General features: G+C 40.0%; 2 protein-coding genes across 11 annotated transcripts in view; both read left to right on the top strand.

Annotated features, from left to right (window-relative positions):
• Positions 1 to 5,536, top strand: part of CRY1 (cryptochrome circadian regulator 1) — a 106,820-nt gene extending 101,284 nt beyond the window's left edge. For 2 of the 4 annotated variants that reach the window (XM_005572119.4, XM_065524748.2), the window contains exons 11-13: positions 93 to 164; positions 239 to 342; positions 1,130 to 1,774. In XM_005572119.4, coding sequence (XP_005572176.3) covers positions 93 to 164; positions 239 to 342 — 176 coding nt within the window. In that variant the 3' untranslated portion in view covers positions 1,130 to 1,774. Of the gene's footprint in view, positions 1 to 92; positions 165 to 238; positions 343 to 1,129; positions 1,775 to 5,249 lie in introns of those variants that run through there. The other 2 variants (XM_005572120.5, XM_065524749.1) reach the window with 2 other exon arrangements.
• A 49-nt stretch (positions 5,537 to 5,585) lies between these two features.
• Positions 5,586 to 15,785, top strand: MTERF2 (mitochondrial transcription termination factor 2). Of its 7 annotated transcripts, none has more exons than XM_074007683.1 (4): positions 5,901 to 6,086; positions 7,843 to 7,943; positions 12,412 to 12,504; positions 14,352 to 15,785. In XM_074007683.1, the coding sequence occupies exon 4, from the start codon at positions 14,409 to 14,411 to the stop codon at positions 15,564 to 15,566; it is 1,158 nt and encodes a 385-aa protein (XP_073863784.1). In that variant the 5' UTR covers positions 5,901 to 6,086; positions 7,843 to 7,943; positions 12,412 to 12,504; positions 14,352 to 14,408; the 3' UTR covers positions 15,567 to 15,785. The 7 variants fall into 7 exon arrangements, 6 of the variants coding, with proteins under 6 accessions (XP_073863784.1, XP_073863783.1, XP_073863782.1 ...); XM_074007682.1 differs by lacking the exon at positions 12,412 to 12,504 and adding an exon at positions 11,238 to 11,374; XM_074007681.1 differs by having other exon boundaries at positions 7,833 to 7,943.
• The last annotated feature ends 3,027 nt before the right edge of the window (positions 15,786 to 18,812 follow it).

The raw sequence follows: 18,812 nt of genomic DNA, 5'->3' as shown, positions 1-18,812 counted from the left end.
TACAAGCACTGAAAGTTGGATTTGTAGTCTTAATAATATATACATTTTGGATTTGATTTTAAGTAATTCTACTGTGTTTTAAATACTAACAGGTTGCTCTCAAGGGAGTGGTATTTTACACTATACTCATGGCGACAGTCAGCAAACTCACCTGTTGAAGCAAGGTAAGAATGAAGCATTTGCGCATACTGATCTTTTTCCTTTTCCTGTCTTAAACATATATTTTTTAAATGTGCAGGAAGAAGCTCCATGGGTACTGGTCTCAGTGGTGGGAAACGTCCTAGTCAGGAAGAGGACACACAGAGTATTGGTCCTAAAGTCCAGAGACAGAGCACTAATTAGGTAAATATTTTAGAGCTTTATTTCTTGCTTTAGAAGAGTATATAATTAACATAAATTAAGATAATTTCCAAAATGGAGTGAATCTCTATTTTCAAACCAGAAAATCTTGAGGCATTAACTTTTAAGCAATTTTTACAAAATCAGTTAATTTTTGGCCAAGAGACATGCATCTGTACTGGAGAAATTGTTGCACCAGTTTTATGGTCATCTGAATCAATGCTCTTTAAATTAGAGATGTTTATGATTTTGTGGTCAAATTTTTTCTTAGAAAAAGACAACTTTTTTATTTCCTTACTATGTAACTGTGAGTCTAAAACAATTAAAGTGGCCTCTTTGTTTTAGTGGCATTAATATAATCTTTTTATGAACTTTCCCCCAAATCTTTGCCTCTTAAATGTTTATACATTTCTTTTATCTGTTGTGATGCTTCTGAAATCTAAATTCTTTCCAATTTGGGAATAGGTTAAAATTTTTTTAAATGCTGGCCCTTATTGGAAGTATCAGAAAGCTTTATCTGCATTCAATTTAATTGGATTTCGGATGCCATTTTGTGCTTTAAATTAGTATGAAAAGCATTTATACGGTACATTTGCCAGTTTTTAAACGTTTTTTGTTTCTTCAATTATCTAACACTGTTTACGTTTTTTATTGCTTAATTTTTTTATGTCAACCTAATTAGACTATAAGTATCTTGAAGATAAGGTCAATAAACACTCATCACATTTTTGTCATTGAATTCTTTGCAATCAAGCTTTACCTAGTTTTTTTTTCCCCCCTTAAATCACAGAAAACGTTCAGGAGGAATACTGTTGCAGCTGAAATTGGTGGGGAGTTCAATACTTTTCAATTAAGTTATTTAAAAATACTCTTCATTGATGGAAAGCAGTTACATATTGAAATATGTTGTTTCTAATGACATTTCTGTGGTTTTTAACTTTTTAATGAATTTCACAGAGGACAAATGGTAATTTGTATATAAAGAACTTGGCAAGAGAATTTGCTTCATGTAAATATAAATAGTCACAATTAGTATAGACCCATCAATATATTTTTGATAATTTTTCATGTATGGTAAAAGTTAAAATGACAAATTGATATTCTGATATAAAACTCAAAGTTTTGAGAGTCAGTGGGAAAAAAGGAGGTTTTTAGACTTTCTTAAAAGACTTTGTTAAAATTTTAGGACAGAATTTTCTTGACGTTGTTTGATCTAACTTTGCACTCTTTGATAATAATGTTTTAGATAATGTGCATAATCTAAATTGGTATTGTAGCCTCTGTTAACACAGACAGTATATGTTTTAAACTTTGATGTAAACCTTTTTAGACCCAAACTTGTGGAAGTATCATGTGTTAAGTTCTCTTTGTCTCTGTTTCTTTGTTCATTTATTACTAAAATGACCTGGTTATTAAAGTATATGCAAATATGAAATCTTGTGTACTTGGTGTTTTTTGGGTTTTTTTTTTTTTCTTTTTTGGTAAGGGAGAGAGTATTGCTATATGATACATGATTACAAATTACAAAGGGATTCTATAAACCACATCACCATTTTGAATGAAGGAACAGCTACCATATGTTTAAACAGTATTTTTCAAAATTATATGCAAGAAAAATGTAAAACTAAAGGGATTTTTTTTCAAGTAATGGCATTTGTAACCATAAATCAGGCAATGTGGGCTAGCAATCAATAGAGCGAGCTCTAGAGTCAAATGCCCGATTCTGCCATTCATTAGCTTTGAGGTCTTGAGCAAGTTTAACCTTCTGTGTCTTCTTTCTTCTTATCTATAAAATGGGGATGAGGGTAGTATCTGCTTTATAGTCCAGTTCCATGTAAAATATTTATGAGCTGGCATGTGATAGGGTACTCAATGTCAGCCACAGGGCTGCCACGCTGTCTCACCCCCTGGCGTGTACAGTGCACAGTCTGCATAGCTGTATGCCACAGCTCTAGTTAGCTGCCATTATTTTTATTACTCTTGCTATTATCCCTTTAATGTTCTCTAGTAGGTTAGTTCTTGCCATTCTGAGTTATAACCAGTGGCTTTTCATTTTCCCATCATTAGTCATGATAGATATTTAGTATGATAATTATATTTAAAGATAACTGAAGATAAAGTTGAATAAAAATATAGAAACAACATTTTAGATGATATGCATTTTTTAAAATATCCTGGATAGTGAATTAACAATTAAATTCCATTACTGAGGCTAGGTGTTGTGGTTCACGCCTATAATCCCAGCACTTTTGGAGGCTGAGGTGGGAGGATCACGTAAGCCCAGGAGGTCAAGGCTGCAGTGAGCTATGATTGTGCCACTGTACTCCAGCCTGGGTAGAGCAAGACCTCATCTGAACTGGGTGTGGTGGCTCATGCCTATAATCCCAACACTTTGTGGGGTTGAGGCTGGAGGATCACTTAAAGCCAGGAGTTTGAGACCAGCCCTGGAGATTTAGCAAGACCCCTTCTCTATTTTTAAAAAATCAACATAAAAGTAAAAAGTAAAGAAGACCCAGGCACAGTGGCTCATGCCTGTAATTCTAGCACTTTAGGAGACTGAAGCAGGAGAATCACTTGAGACCTGGAGTTTAAGATTAACCTGAACAACATCTTAGGACCCCATCTCTACAAAAGAAAACAACAAATATATTAGCCAGGTGTGGTGGTGTGCATTATGGTCCCAGCTACTTTGGAGGCTAAGGTAGGAGGATGTCTTGATCTGGGGGATTTGAGGCTGCAGTGAACTATGATTGCACCCACTGCACTCCAACCTGGATGACAGGGTGAGACCTTGTCTCAGGGGGTGGGGTGGTGGTGGGAAATCCATTACTGAGAAAAAGAAGATGAAAAAATCCTGTGTTTTATCGTTCTTTTTTCACCACTGTTAAAGTGAAGTAATATTTTAATTGTTTTTTTATGGTAACTACCTCACATCCTACTCTTTGGACCTAGTTGTACAGTGCAGAGTTGAGAAATTCTTAGGCCTGAGATTTACCATCATCATACAAGAGGTCAAAGATTCAGTTTTTTTGTTGTTGTTTTGAGACAGAGTCTCACTCTGTCGCCCAGGCTGGAGTGCAGTGTCGCAATCTTGGCTCACTGCAGCCTCTGCCTCCTGGGTTCAAGTGATTCTCCTGCCTCAGCCTCCCAATTAGCTGGCACTACAGGCACGTGTCATCACACACGGCTAATTTTTTGTATTTTTTAGTAGAGATGGGGTTTCACCAGGTTAGCCAGGATGGTCTTGATCGCCTGACCTTGTGATCTGCCAGCGTTGGCCTCCCAAAGTGCTGGGATCGCAGGCATGAGCCACCGTGCCCAGCCAAAGATTCAGTTTTAATGTGAATAAATAAACCTTTCAGTAAAAGACTATTTCAGCATAAGCACTGGTATGCTATTTATAAATAATGTAAGAGGACTTTTTTTTTTTTTAATTAGGGAGATTTTTGGAAAGCTTTTTCAGTTTGGTGTAAATAGTGGTCAAAAAGAATCACTAAAAGGGAAAGAAAAGGCATCAATCATCGTGCTCTACTTGAGCAGATACACTATGTTCGAATACAGTTTTCTCCCCTTAACTAGAAATCCTACTTGTGGTTGAGGGATTTAAGACATTTTACTCATTCAGCAAATACTTCTATTCTTATTGCCAAAAACTGTACTGACGACTTGGAAAAATTACATTGAGAGAACCAGGATTTTGAATGGACCTGTGCAAAGTCCTTACATTTTTCATATTTGCTTAAAATAAATTAGTAAATTTGAGATATAAAAGACTATCAGTGTTTTTAATGCATCCCTTACAAGCTAGAATTTTCAGGATCTTCTCACAATTCAAATGTGTTTGTAATTTTCTTGTATATAATATGCATAATTATAAGTTATTTTCCCCTTTTCTTCATTCAAGGTTTTCTTTCTGATTATATGGTCCTAGAAATGCACTGTTTAAATATTTGGGCTGGAAAAAACTTTGAGTAGCATTTATTTAATACAGTTGGAATAGCTGATTTGTCAGTTTCAAGTTTTGATTACAATGAACGGGGTCATATGTATTGTAATTCCTCACACAATTACGTGGAGCCCTGATACAAGCTTCCGGCACCCTGGTGCACATTTCTGCTCCCTCCCTCCTGACCAGTGATGGCAGCTTGCAGTTCTAAGTCCTGAGTTTACATTCCTTAACTTCCTTTTCTGTATCCTAATTTCCTTTTCCTAAGTACAAATGACTCACTTTGGTTAGTCTGGACCCCAAATCGTTTTATATCAGGAAAAAGTGTGCAGTAAATCTATGCATAATAGAGTTTTTATATTCAGATAACTCAGGGGTTGCTGGACAAACACCCCTCAGCTGTACACTTGAGTTGCTCAGATCGTTCTAGAATATCTTAGAGATCAGAGGTGATCTTGAGGAGCCAGGATTCTTGGTGCTACTCTGTGGAATTAATGCGTGTGTGAGCGCCTCTCAGTAAAGCCTGTTGAGCCTAAACTGCATACTGAGACTAGACTCAAAGATTTAGTTAACATTTCCTGAGCTCCTACTGTGTGCCGAGCATTGCTCACAGAAAAATAATCAGTAGCCTCAAGGAATTTACTCCACAGGGTGTGAGGGCAGTCTAAGTGCCAGTGCCACCGATTACGGCAGAACTGTGCAGTGTGCTATGAACACCTGAAAGCAGGGACCTCCAGCTGGGAAAACCAGTTTTTCTGACTCCAAGTCCATACAAACAGAACCACCAGGCCCAGGTCAGGGCACCCTGTCCTCGATAACACTTAACTCTAGGTGTGATTAGTCACGTTATTAGTTGTTGATATCTCTGCCCTCCACTAGAATATAAGCTCCATAAGGACAGGGAATGTATTTTATTCCCCCTCTATCTTCTCATTGCTGTTTCAATATGCTTTGCGCTTAACAGGCCTGCCATAAATACTTGTTTTTTGGATGGAGAAATGTGAAAATAAATGAGAGAGACGTTGAGCCTGGCTTTAAGGAGAAATTAACGTGTTTAGTGTATGAGATTGGGCATCACCGGTAATAATTAGAATGGAAACCACTGGCAGTTTATCAGAAAAGGCGAGTATTTAGGTGAAGGTGGCAAGGAGGGGGAGAACGGAGAATGGCTTTTAAAGACGAATCAGTCGCAAACTGCTGGGGTAGGGTGGGGGCGGGGAAAAGTTTAGATGTGTTTCAAAGAATTTGGGGTTTTTTTAAACATTTCTTTTGTAAGTTGGTTCTTTACCTAATTGAATTATTTTGGGAACTGTGATTGGTTCTATCTTAAAAATATAGCGGTTTCTGTTACTTCTTTTTTTTCTTATATTTTCTAAGCGTCAAAGCTACTGGAACTCCGCTTCCTAAAATGCTAAGGAAAGGGTGTGAAAATGCCAGATGCCCCCCGCCGGCACAGGCTCCGCTCCCTGGAAAGCCGATTCCCACTCCCACTCCCCCTTGTGGTGCGGAGAGGGACGCGTAGTTGTGTCCTGCGCTCTGACTGGCTGCGCTGGGACGTGGGGGCGTGTCTGCGGGGGGTGGGGTGTCATCTCCCGAGACCTGATTGGCCATGGGTGAAGGGGCTGGTGGCCTGGTTGACGCTGCCGAGGACTGTCGGGAGCTTCTTGGGACGGAGGACCGAGACCCAGGCTCTAGGCCTCAGGGGGACGGCGGACCGTGTGGAGGCTGACCGAAGAGAGAGGGAAGGACGGGGCCTGGCCCCCGGGACTCCCTGTGCCTTGCTTGGAGCTGACGCCGACGGGTGAGTCGCCCTCTTCCTCTGCTCCCTTCCTCACCTGCAGCGCCGTGGCGGAGGTCAGGGTCCGCAAAACCCCATGCATCACCAGACGCTCAGCTCAGCCTGCCGGGTTTCTCTGGAAAAGCGGAGGCCCTACAGTGAATGTGCGGCCTTTTGATCGGTCCCGGAGATGATCTTCCGAAGACCCTCGTTTTTCCTTGCTTATAAACATTGGTCAGTTTGAAACTGGCAGCAGGGCATACGTGTTACGAAAGAAGAACTCTACTGAAGCCAGTGGTGGTGTAGAGAAGATCATACTAACCATAACTGTGTGTATTACGGAAGTGAATTTCACTCCTCAAAAATGCTTAAGAAACAAGCATCCTAGAACAGCCCACATTGTGATTTTACGAACATTTACCAAAAGCATTACTTTATGTGGGGGCACAGGGCTAAGAGCAGGACTCTGGAGCCAAGCTGTGGGGTTTGAATCCAATTCTGCCTTTTTTTTTTTTTTTTTTTTTTTTTTTTTTTTAGCTAAGCAACCTTGGGCAAGTTCCTTTACTTGTGTCTGTTTCTTCATTTTAAAATGGGTTGTTGTGATGATTTAATGATTTAGTATATGTGAAGAGTTTTCTGCATATTCTAAGTGATTTGTGGTATTAACTCGTTTGATCTTCGCAGTCACCCAGGAGATAGTGTCACCATTTTCCTGATGCCAAACTGAGGCTCAGAGAGGTGAAGTAACTTCCTCAAGTCTCAGCACAACTGTTGTCCAGGAATCAGGCAGTCTGTCTCTGGTAACCCAGTTTTACCCACTGCATTAATTTACTGCATCCACTTGTTCACTCAGTTTCACCTGACAAATACTGATTTTGTCTCTGTGTGGAACAAGTTCTTTGCTGGGTGCAGGGAATAAAGCAGAACACCATTCAGTTCCTGCCTTCCCAACGCTTGTAAATCTAGTGCAAGTTGTTCATGGCCGGGTTGCAGGGTGTCCATGAATCCTGCTAAAATCATTTGCAAAATGTTGTGAGTGTGGGTCTTTTCTTCTGGAAAGAGAGTCTGTGACTCTCAGGTTCTAAGTTGATCTGTGATCCAAATGGAGGGATGAAGAAGTGTTGGTTTAGCAGACCTGTGCCTAGTATGCCTGATACACAACTTGAACTTCAAACAAATAGCAACATAATTCCTACTGGTTGAAAGAATAAAGAACATAAGAGCATGATAAGTGCTGCAGTAGAGTCCGGAGCAGGGTGCTGTGGAAGAGCACACAGAAGGCCACCTGACCAGGAATGCCTCCTAGAGGCAGTGAAGGTAGCTGGGTGAAGGGTAGGCAAGTAGTTCTTTGGAACACTGTGGTGACCAGTCTCTGTCCATGTGGAGTGTTGAGACAGAAACATACACGAACAGCTGCAGCTGTTGTACCACTTGTGTACAAGTGTAGAAGTCGTCCATGGTGCCATGAAATCCTATAATGAGGACAGGAGGCTTCATGTATTCATGAAGGTTAGAAAAGTTTCCTTGAGAAAGTGACACTTAGGCCTAAGAGTTGGAGCATTTTGGGCATGGAATCTGACCCACAGTCTTCAAAGACCACATGGTAGAAACCAGTAGAGCACCAGGGACTGACAGGAAGCAAATGCAGCTGGTGCAGGAGAGGGAAATGGGGATTAGGGTGGTAGCAGAGCCCAAAGAGGCCTTGTAGCCTAGTAAGGCATTTCTATGTTTTATTTTATTTTGTCTTTATCCTAAAATGCCATTGGAAAGTTTATTGCAGGGAGCTGACAAGATCACATGTTGAGAAGAAGTTGGAAAGAATCCCAAGTGGATTAACTGAATATCTGGATGAGGACAAGATCTGTGGGGAGAGACTGTAAGGTAAGAAGAAGAGAGGTCTAGAACCAAGCCTTGAAGGTGAGCTTGCACGGGAGACAGATAGAGGATGGCCAGAGGTATAGAAAGGGAGAAGAATCAAAAAAGTGAGGTGTCCAGGAAGTCAAATGAGAGAATATTTCAAGGAGAAAGTGGTCAACTCTGCTAAAAGCTGCAGAAGTCAAAAGAGATAAGGAAGGTTGGGTGTGATGGCTCATGGCTTGTATTAGTCCTTTTTCAGGCTGCTGATAAAGACATACCCAAGACTGGGCAATTTACAAAAGCAAGAGGTTTAATGGACTTACAGTGCCACATGGTTGGGGAGACCTCACAATCATGGCAGAAGGTGAAAGGCAAATCTCATATCATGACAGACAAGAGAAGAGAATGAGAGCCAAGTGAAAGGGGTTTCCCCTTATCAAACCATCAGCTCTCATGAGGTTTACTCACCACCATGAGAACAGTGTGGGGGAAACCGCCCCCATGGTTTAATTATCTCCCACTGGGTTCCTCCCACAACACAAGGGAATTATGGGAGCTACAATTCAAGATGAGATTTGGGTGGGGACACAGCCAAACCATATCACGCCTGTAATCTCAACACTTTGGGATGCCAAGGTGGGCAGATCGCTTGAGCTCAGGAGTTCAAGAGCAGCCTGGAAACGTGGTGAAACCCCATCTCTACAAAAAAAGAGATAATAATGAAAACTACTCATTGGCTATAACCACATGGAAGTTATCTTTATTGCAAGCTATATAAGTAGAAGAGGAAATGGAAAGAAGGATCTGCAAGAATTAGCTGAGGGGAAGAGAGAGATAGGGTTTGGGCAGGGAAAGGAAGAGCAGTGGAGAGAGATAGGGTTTGGGCAGGGAAAGGAAGAGCAGTGGAGAGAGATAGGGTTTGGGCAGGGAAAGGAAGAGCAGTGGAAAGAGATAGGGTTTGGGCAAGGAGAGGAAGAGCAGTGGAGTGATGGCTGGAGCATCAGAGGAGGATACACCTGAAGGAACGAACACTTGAGAAAGAAGGGCTTGAGAGTTCTCAGGCCAGAGAGGCTGGGCTCAGCATAGGAGCAGGAATGACCCTGGATAATGAAAGCTGTGATTGTAGGGAAGGGGAACTAGTGATAGGTTTATGTCTGCTAAGAGGAGCTGCTCTCCTTTCTTTGTACAGATAGGAGGCCAGGGCACTGGTTGTGAGTGAAGGTGGGTATGGAGGTAGGTGGGAAGCTAGAGGTCTGAGTTGAGAAGATTTGAGATAGTTGGTGGGAAGGGTGGAAGAGTGAGTCAACCAGAGCTTGTCTGAGGATGGTCTGGCAGGGGGAGACAAGTATGCAGCAAAGACCGGAAATAAACCTCTTGGCCCCACGGGGGAATTGCAAAGTAGGGGTATGAGGATGGAGGCTAATTAGAGACAAAAGCTACATTTAACATATGATAAAGGAGGCATCATAACTCATGGGGAAGGAAAGGATTGTTCAGAAAATGATACTTGGAGAGAAGTAAACTATTGATAAAATCTATTTAGATTCTCAGCTCACACCCAGAAATTTCAAATGAACTTAAGGAGCTAAGTTTTAAAATTCAAACAAAAATATGGGAGGAAATATGGATGAATTTTTGCTGATCATCTGGTACTTAAAAGCAGTAAGGATCATCAAGGAAAACTTCCCTGACCTTCCTTTGACCACGTGAAATTACCTGCTTTGTTCTAACAGATACTGTAATATGAACTTTAATAATATTATGCTAAATGAAATAAGCTAGACACAAAAGACAATTATTATATGCCCCCACATATAAGAATTACCTAGAATAGACAAATTCATAGAGACAGAAAGTAAAATAGAGGTTACTGGTGTCTGGAGGAAAGAGGGTATGGAGAGTTATTGTTTAATGGGCACAGAGACAGAGTTGGTGTTTGCGATAATGGTCGTGGTGGGACAACATTGTGAATGTACTTTAAGCCACTTAATGGTACACTTGAAAATGGTTTAAATGGTAAATTTTTTTGTTATGTATATCTTACCACAATTTAAAAAGGGGCTGCTTTGGTATGCTAAAATATACCATCAACAACTGAAAATGAGCTAAAGAAAATATTATATTTTCAAAAATGAGATTATATTTCTTAATTCATAGAGTTTATACAAGTCAATTTTTAAAAAGCAGAATGATTGCAGTTTTACAAGTCAGAAATGGTTGATTCACAAAAGGAAAGAAAGGTGAAGAAAATAGTTTAATTATGAAAACATCACCCTCATGAATAATAAAAAGAAGTTGAATTAGTGTTATATCATTTTTCACATATCAAAATAAAAACTGATGAGAGAATCACACATACTGCTTGTGAGAATGTCAACTGAGATAGTTTTTCCGACAAGAAATTTAGCAACTTTGCTTTCCCAGTGTTCACATATCTCCTCTTCAGTCAGGAAATCTACTTCTAGGAATTCATCCTAAAGGAAAAGCATATGAAATGTGGACATTTATTCAGCATATAGAAAAAATTACAAATAGCCTAAATGCTCAATATAAGGAATGAATTACAAAATAATAGTATATCATCCCATATACCAAGCACTCATCTTAAATGTTTACAGAGCACTTTTGATAACACGGTTAGATACTTACTATGAATCAAATAGAAGCAGAAAAATAAATTAGATACATATGTATGTATTATGTGTTCATTACATAGGAGTCACAACATTCATACTTTTCACTTTCATAGTCAGCTGTGTTTGCTCATCAGAGATGAAGCAAGATACATTAACTGGTAAAGATGACTCACCTGAACACATCATAGTTCATAGCCAACTACTTCATCTGTGTGGTGTCTGCATAAGAGATTTTCAAGAAAAATTCTGAGCCTTTGTAATTTTCACTTTATAGGCTGAATTCAGAACCTAAGTCCCATGTGTAGGGAAGGTACCACACAGGAGACCAGTAATACACTATCTTTCAGCAAGTCCAGCACAGCCAGGAGTTCCTCGGGGTTGGAACAGATCCTGTTCTCTGGCTAAGCACTAGATCTGCAGTTGGCTTGGTTGGGGGTTACATTATACAGAATAACAGATCTTTAAACATTAGAACGACATTGACCATGGCAAGGTGCACCCATTGACAGAGGCTCCTGCACATTGAGGCTAAGGGAACAGCAGCTGTCTGCATTTCCTGCTTCCTCCAGGCTGAACTGTGATGTGTTCAGGTCACACATCATCATGTATGCCAAAATATGTACAGTTGTCTTCGGGTCGTGGGGATTGTAAAAGACTTTTTCCATTTCCTTATACTTTTCAGAAGTTGGCAACTTTTCCGCATTGAATGTGCATTGCTTTTATAAGCAGTTATTTCGGGAAACAGAAGCATTTAAAATCCATTCTTTAGGCCGGGCGCGGTGGCTCACACCTGTAATGCCAACATTTTGGGAGGCCGAGGTGGGTGGACCGCTTGAGCTCAGGAGTTCCAGACCAGCCTGGGCAACATGGCAAAACCCTGTCTCTACAAAAAGTACAAAAATTAGCCAGGCATGGTGGCTCATGGCTGTAGTCCCAGCTACTCAGGAGGCTGAGGCTGGAGAATCACCTGAGCCCGGGAAGCAGAGGTTGTGCAGTGAGCCGAGATCACACCACTGTACTCCGTCCAGCCTAGGTGACAGAGTGAGACCCTGTCTCTAAAATAAATAAATAAATACTTTTTTGGTTTTCAGTTCTCTTTGTAAATAATCTAAAATACAATTTAAAGTCATACTACTACAAGACTTTTAGCTCCAGAAATTTTACTCTGTACCAGGCATTGTGCAAAGTACTTGACATACATTTTAACCCTTACAGTTTTCCTGTAAGGCTTAGATTCTGTTCTCTCCATTTCACAAATTGCTGCTAGTAATACTCATTGAATAGTTAGTGTGAAGCGCTGTTCTAATTACTGCTGTCTTGTTTTATCTGAGGCTAGCTTACACAAGGCTGCCCCTTAAGCTAGAGCCAGGATTGGGTGTGGGTGGTTGGCAGCAGCCCATGCTCCTCCCCCGTGGTACAGAGGTGCAGCCTGAGCTTGTGGGGTCACACAACAGGGAGTGGGGAGTGGGATCCCAGCCCCGATCTGCCTGTGCTTCATCATGCTGTGCCTCCTCCTTCCTGTCAAAGTTGATGGCCTTCTTACAAAGTTTTTAAAATAATATTTTCATCTTGGCTAACAGTATTAGGACTATTATCTGAAGAAAATTCTGGTTGAACCACTAAGAGTAAAACAAGCTATGCCTTCAATTATTTTAGTCTCCATAGACGCTCACAGTGAGCTAAACCAAAATGGGAAACCAAAATGGAAAGGGTATTACCTAATTTTCCTAACAGAATAATCATTTATTTGGATTAGTTAAGACAGGGCTGAAAGTGAAGAGTCCCCAGCATATATGGCAAGGGCGTTTAAATTAGAGTCAGGGATTGGAAATGGCTGCTTTCTGCTTTTCTTTCAGACCTATAAAGAGTGAGGGAAGGCTACCAACAGGCTAAATTGACCCGCACTATACACTTTTGTGGCAAGGCTGAGACACTTACAACACACTCAGGTACTAAAACAAACCAGATGTATTTTCATTACCAGAGACAAAAGAAATAGCGGTGAAGGAGTTCATTATGCTCGTTATGCCACTCTTAACATACTGACCATTTTTAATTAAAGGCACCTGAAAAATATCATGTGTAAGATCTGACCTGTTTCTTAAAAACAGATAAAATTCCCATGTGAGAGACACCCTCCCTACACCAAAAGGAGTAACATCCTTAACCTCAAGGATGAGAAATTGATACCAAAACATTTCTGCACTGTCCTTATTAAAATAAGTTATCTTTTAGACCTCCCCATGTAATTCAGTTGCTTCTTCACAGCTTTCTATTTTTTGTGCAACTCAGTACATAAATAACTGACTCTAACTTCTTCTTTGGGTCTCTGATTCCTTATGAGGGCTCCCATGCCACGTAAACTTGTATTAAATAAAGTTTATGGCCAGGGGCAGGGGCCCACGCCTATAATCCCAGCACTTTGGGAGGCCGAGACAGGCAGATCATGAGGTCAAGAGATCGAGACCATCCTGGCCAACATGGTGAAACCCCATCTCTACTAAAAATACAAAAATTAGCTGGGCGTGATGGCGCGCACTTGTAGTCCCAGCTACTCGGGAGGCTGAGGCAGGAGAATCACTTGAACCCAGGAGGCGGAGGTTGCAGTGAGCCGAAATTGCGCCACTGCATTCCAGCTGGGCTACAAACTGTCTCAAAATAAATAATCAAAGTTTAAAAAAATAAGTTTGTTTTTCTCCTGTTAATGTATCTTATGTCTAATTCTCAGGTCCTGTCACGACCCTAAGAAGATGGAGGTGTTTTGCTGCCCCTACAGAGGCAAAGACTGTTAATGTATCAGACACAGTATAGCCATCTCAAGATACCTAAAGATGTCAAGTGGATAGCTTATTACACTGTTCTGAAAGTAGAGTCACTTTTCCTCAGCTGACCTGGTTTTCCATGGCACCACGGGAACAGCCACGTGGCATTTTTTCATTTTACCCAGCTAGGGATTACTGGTGCCCGCCACCACACCCTGCTAATTTTTGTATTTTTAGTAGAGATGGGGTTTCACCATGTTGGCCAGGCTGGTCTCAAACTCCTGACCTCAGGTGATCCGCCCACCTTAGCTTCCCAAAGTGCTGGAATTACAACTTATTCTAATTCTGGATTTATAAAAGGGAGTTTTGTTCACATAATTCTAAAAAAAAAAAAAAAAATCCACATTTAACATAAAATAATTGGCCCATTTTGGGTGATAGTTATTCAGCAAAATATTTAATGTATAAAATTAGAGATGACCCTTCCCCTCTTCCCTCTTTAAATATCTGCTTCCACTAAACATCAACTTAATAATGTAAAACATTTTTTAATAAACCATGTGTGTGTGTGCATAATACAGCCCTCCTAGAAGAAAAACAGTTGTGGAAAAGGAAATTTGTATGAAAATAACATTTGAGATCTGTGAACCTTTGAACTCTTTCGTCTTGCTGCTCTTCTGTAAAATGGAAGTAACTCAACAGTGTATTTACAAAGTATAAGATGTCGAAGTTGTGGAGAAGTGTATTACAATTCAATTATTTAGGAGGATTTTTGATTTCTTTTTTTTTGAGGAGTTTCACTCTTGTTGCCCAGTTTGGAGTGCAATGGCACAATCTCGGCTCACTGCAACCTCCAGCTCCTGGGTTCAAGCAATCCTTATTTAGGAGGATTTAAAAAAATATTCCACATGAGTAGTTTTCTTGTCTAATTTAAATCCACTTTATTTCCAGATGTTGTAAACAGCTCAAATTTGTAAGTGTATGTGTTCTGAAAGTCAACACCCTTATACTAAAAACTTTTATTCTTTTTACAGATAGAATGAGTCCATTTAAGTCCCAGGACGGTGGAAAGTAACTAGTGGATTGCAGCCATGTTGTGGAAGCTGCTGCTGAGATCCCAGTCCTGCAGGCTGTGTTCTTTCAAAAAGATGCAATCACCTCCAAAATACAGACCTTTCTTAGCATGCTTCATCTATACAACTGATAGACAGTCGAGCAAAGAAAATACAAGAACAGTGGAAAAGCTCTATAAATTTTCAGTTGACATCAGGAAAATTCGCAGATTAAAAGGATGGGTACTTTTAGAGGATAAAACCTATGTTGAAGAAATTGCGAATATTTTACAAGAACTAGGTGCCGATGAGACTGCTGTAGCCAGTATTTTGGAACGCTGCCCGGAAGCAATTGTCTGTAGTCCAACCGCTGTTAACACCCAGAGAAAACTCTGGCAGTTGGTCTGCAAAAATGAGGAAGAGTTAATCAAGTTAATAGAGCAGTTTCCAGAATCTTTCTTTACTATTAAAGACCAAGAAAACCAGAAGCTGAATGTTCAGTTCTTTCAAGAGTTGGAACTAAAAAATGTGGTCATTAGCAGACTTTTGACTACTGCATCTAATGTTTTTCATAATCCTGTTGAGAAGAATAAGCAAATGGTAAGAATTCTCCAAGAGAGTTATCTAGATGTAGGTGGCTCTGAGGCCAACATGAAAGTTTGGCTACTAAAACTGTTAAGCCAAAACCCATTTATTTTGTTAAATTCTCCCGCAGCTATAAAGGAAACACTAGAATTTCTCCAGGAGCAAGGTTTCACAAGCTTTGAAATTCTCCAGCTTCTGTCCAAACTCAAAGGATTTCTTTTTCAACTTTGCCCAAGAAGTATACAGAACAGTATTTCCTTCTCTAAAAATGTTTTTAAATGCACAGATCATGACCTGAAGCAATTAGTTTTGAAATGTCCTGCCCTTTTATATTATTCTGTTCCAGTTTTAGAAGAGAGAATGCAAGGATTATTGAGAGAAGGAATTTCCATAGCTCAAATAAGAGAGACGCCAATGGTTCTTGAATTAACACCACAGATAGTACAGTACAGGATAAGGAAACTGAATTCCTTAGGCTATAGAATAAAGGATGGACATCTAGCAAATCTAAATGGATCAAAAAAAGAGTTTGAAGCTAATTTTGGCAAAATTCAGGCCAAAAAAGTAAGGCCATTATTTAACCCTGTGGCACCATTAAATGTTGAAGAATGACATACTGACTGATGTTGCTTCTTTCTAGCAGTGCAGGGTGAAACTAACTAGCAAAGACAAAAATTCAGGCAGTTTGTAGGCACCAGTAATTTAAGAACCTGCTTAGCTTCTGGGTTGTATTTGAGTTATCTCTAAATAGATAAATTCTGACTCATTTGCCATATTATAAAATATAAATTGTATGTTTTAATAAATAAAGTTGGTAACTTTTACCTTAAACCATTATTTCAAAAACTCATGTACTATTAAATGGCATATCAGTGTGACACTTTATAAGTGAATCACTTCTAAGAAATGGACAAGTGCTTAATTCAAGGTGTGGATACATTTTTATTCATACAGCACATTTCATCTTAGGATGCAAATCCAGTCTTTCTCAATACTAGCCATGAAACATCACTCTACTGTGGTCCGAATTCTGTAGCTTAGTGTTACGTGAACTATCAGCAAACTTCTATACCTTTTTTTTTTTTTTTTTGGAGAAAAGTTCATCTTGTGTTTAGAATAAATGACTGTCTTTGAGAACCAAGTATTACTCATCCAAAAAGAAGAGTTGGAGCCTACTTGTCTGGTCAGTTTGTTTAGAATTGACCATTATGGTAACTCTTATAAAACACCATGCACATTCATTACTTTCCTCATTTTACACATGAGGAAACTGAAGCTGAGAGAAGCCACTCAGCTGCCAAATGGCAGAGTCCAGGTTTATTAACTGGGCTCCGACTTCTGTTCAAACCTTGTGAACTGGAAGGATTACTTATGAATTGACATAAGAGAAGTCACCCCTACCTGACAGGCCAAAAGGAGTAAGTACTAACAACAAATTCAGGGACATGTATGAAAACCTCTCCGTAAAATGTTCTAATTCAAAATTTTCTAATTTATATACATTTGAAATAAATGGAGCTTTTTAGAAAACATTCTGAAAATCCAGGTCTGCCTGTAAGAGAAAGTGGGTGATGGTTAGTACTAATTTTAGGGGTGGTGGTTCAAGTTTCCATTTCTGAACCTTGTTCCAAGATAAACACACCCAGATAAAGAACTGAATGACTTTCAGCTGTGAAGTCTGAACTTTGTAACAAATGCACAGCCAAACAACTGACTGACATCTGTGCACTATTTGTACATGGCTTAAGTATAATGAAAAAATTATGAAAAATGCAGGCAGTATCCTCACTCTTCACTCCTTCAGCAAATGCAAGTAACCCTTACTATCCAAATCTGTTTGCCTCCTAGAGGGAGCTCTGTATGTAAGTGCTTTACGATTCTAAAAGTACCATTGTTCACTGTTCTACGGATGAGGAGACTCAGGGTAAGTCACCTACCCAAGGTCATGCAGTAATGTTTGTTCAAGAAGAATAGCAGCTAGTACAGTTAGAGCAGGGTCGAGTGGTTGGGAGGAGAGAGGCGGCACAGGTCCATGTAAGGAGCAGAATCTCATTTGAAGTGTGATGGGAAACCCTTGGAGAGTTTTTAGTTTATGCTTCTTGTCCTGACATAAAGAGTCAGTGGCACTCTTGCTCTTTCACTCTTAAGTGTCTCAGCTGGGAAAACATTATATGTGATATGGTTACCTTGGTAGTTAGATGTCAATTTTGAGATGCCTATTAGACATCCTAGGAGGAATGTCAAACAGGCAAATGGCTAAGTCTGGAGTTGAGTTTCAGTCAGAACTGAAAATACATATTTGGGGATCATCTGCCTATCTATGATATTTAAAGCCATGGCTCTAGATTAGACTGCCTGGGGAGAAAAAAAAAAGTGCAGATTTGGAGTAGGGTAGTTGGCCAAGCCTGGAAAAAGACTGGTCAAAGCAAGAAGTTGGTCACAGGAAGAAACAAGGGCATGGTCAATAATAATGAAGCCACTGAGGGGTCAACTAAGATATAGAGAAGTGACGAATGGGTTTGGCAAAAAGGAAATAATTGGTTCACACTATAGAGTGATTCCACCTGTAATCCCAACACTTTGGGAAGCCAAGCAGGAGAATCACTTGAGACCAGGAGTTTGAGACCACCCCGGGCAACACAGTGAGATCCTGTCTCTACAAAAATTTTTAAAAATGTTTTAAATCAGCCTGGTGTGGTGGCACACACCTCTAGTCCTAGCTACTTGGTAGGGTGAGGCGGGAGAACGGCTTGGGCCCAGAAGATCAAGGCTGCAGTGAGCTATGTTCGTACCACTGCACTGCAGCCTGGGTGACATCGAGTGTGAAAGCAAACATACAATAAAAGGGCATATTAGAAAGTTTGAGTGGCTAAGTGTATGTTGTGGCCATTAATTTAAAAGGAGACTAGTCAATATAGCAGCAAAATTTAAGTGCTCAGATCTAGGCACGGAGAACCAGAGGTAGTTACAGTTATAGAAATATATTTGTAGCTTACTCTAACTTGATTACGTTCTTAATCAATTATGCAGTATACTGACTTTATTTTCCCTTAGGGCCCATTCCATTGCTTTTGGCTTTTGAACCTCTGAAATTGTTCTGCTTTGCCTTTTTTTTTCTATTCATATGTTCTAACTCAGATCTTCCTATGAAACAATTTTAAAAATTCAAAATCAGTAACATAGCAGGGGGAGATATCCTTCCATTAAACACTAGAGTCAAATTCAGCTTCCTCTGTGATAAAAGGCTCTTTAACAAAATTAGATTTTCTTCAATTTGTGTAAAATCACACTAAATTCACTGCTGTAGCAAAATGTAGTCACCGAAGTAAATATCACCTGAAAGACTTCCGGTAAGCTGCGAGTCAAACAGCCTGGTCAATCAAGCATACAGGCCACACTGAATGTCAACACTAGACTAAAGGTCTAGTTACTCAGTAGCCCCATTTCTGTTCCTGGACATAAGCTGGAGAAGTTGTGACCTACATTAATTCGAAAGTGATATGGAAAATTCAACTAACATTGAAAGTCAGCCTGTTCTGTATTTGCAAGAGAATAACGATACTTCCTTCATAAGGCCCTCATGCTGATTAAATGAGAAGTATGGACACTACCTGGCAGGTATGCAGATGCCTAGTAAGTATCAATTTTCTACACTCCTCCCCACCCCTTTTAGTCATTTCTTTCCAGTGAGATGTCTAAGTTGGTTCCACAGCTACTTAGAACAGAGACAAGTGTTCCCTGCTTTATAATCCCTCCATCATCAGTTTTCAAACTTTGTTGTACACAAGAATTACCCAGAGAGGTTAAAATGCAGTCCTGGGCCCCACCTTGCAGAGATTTGGCAAGTTGGGGTAAAAC

The sequence above is a fragment of the Macaca fascicularis genome, chromosome 11 (genome assembly GCF_037993035.2).
Source record: "Macaca fascicularis isolate 582-1 chromosome 11, T2T-MFA8v1.1".
Taxonomy (NCBI): domain Eukaryota; kingdom Metazoa; phylum Chordata; class Mammalia; order Primates; family Cercopithecidae; genus Macaca; species Macaca fascicularis.
Note: the sequence above shows the minus strand (reverse complement) of the source record. Positions and strands in the feature narration are given on the sequence as shown.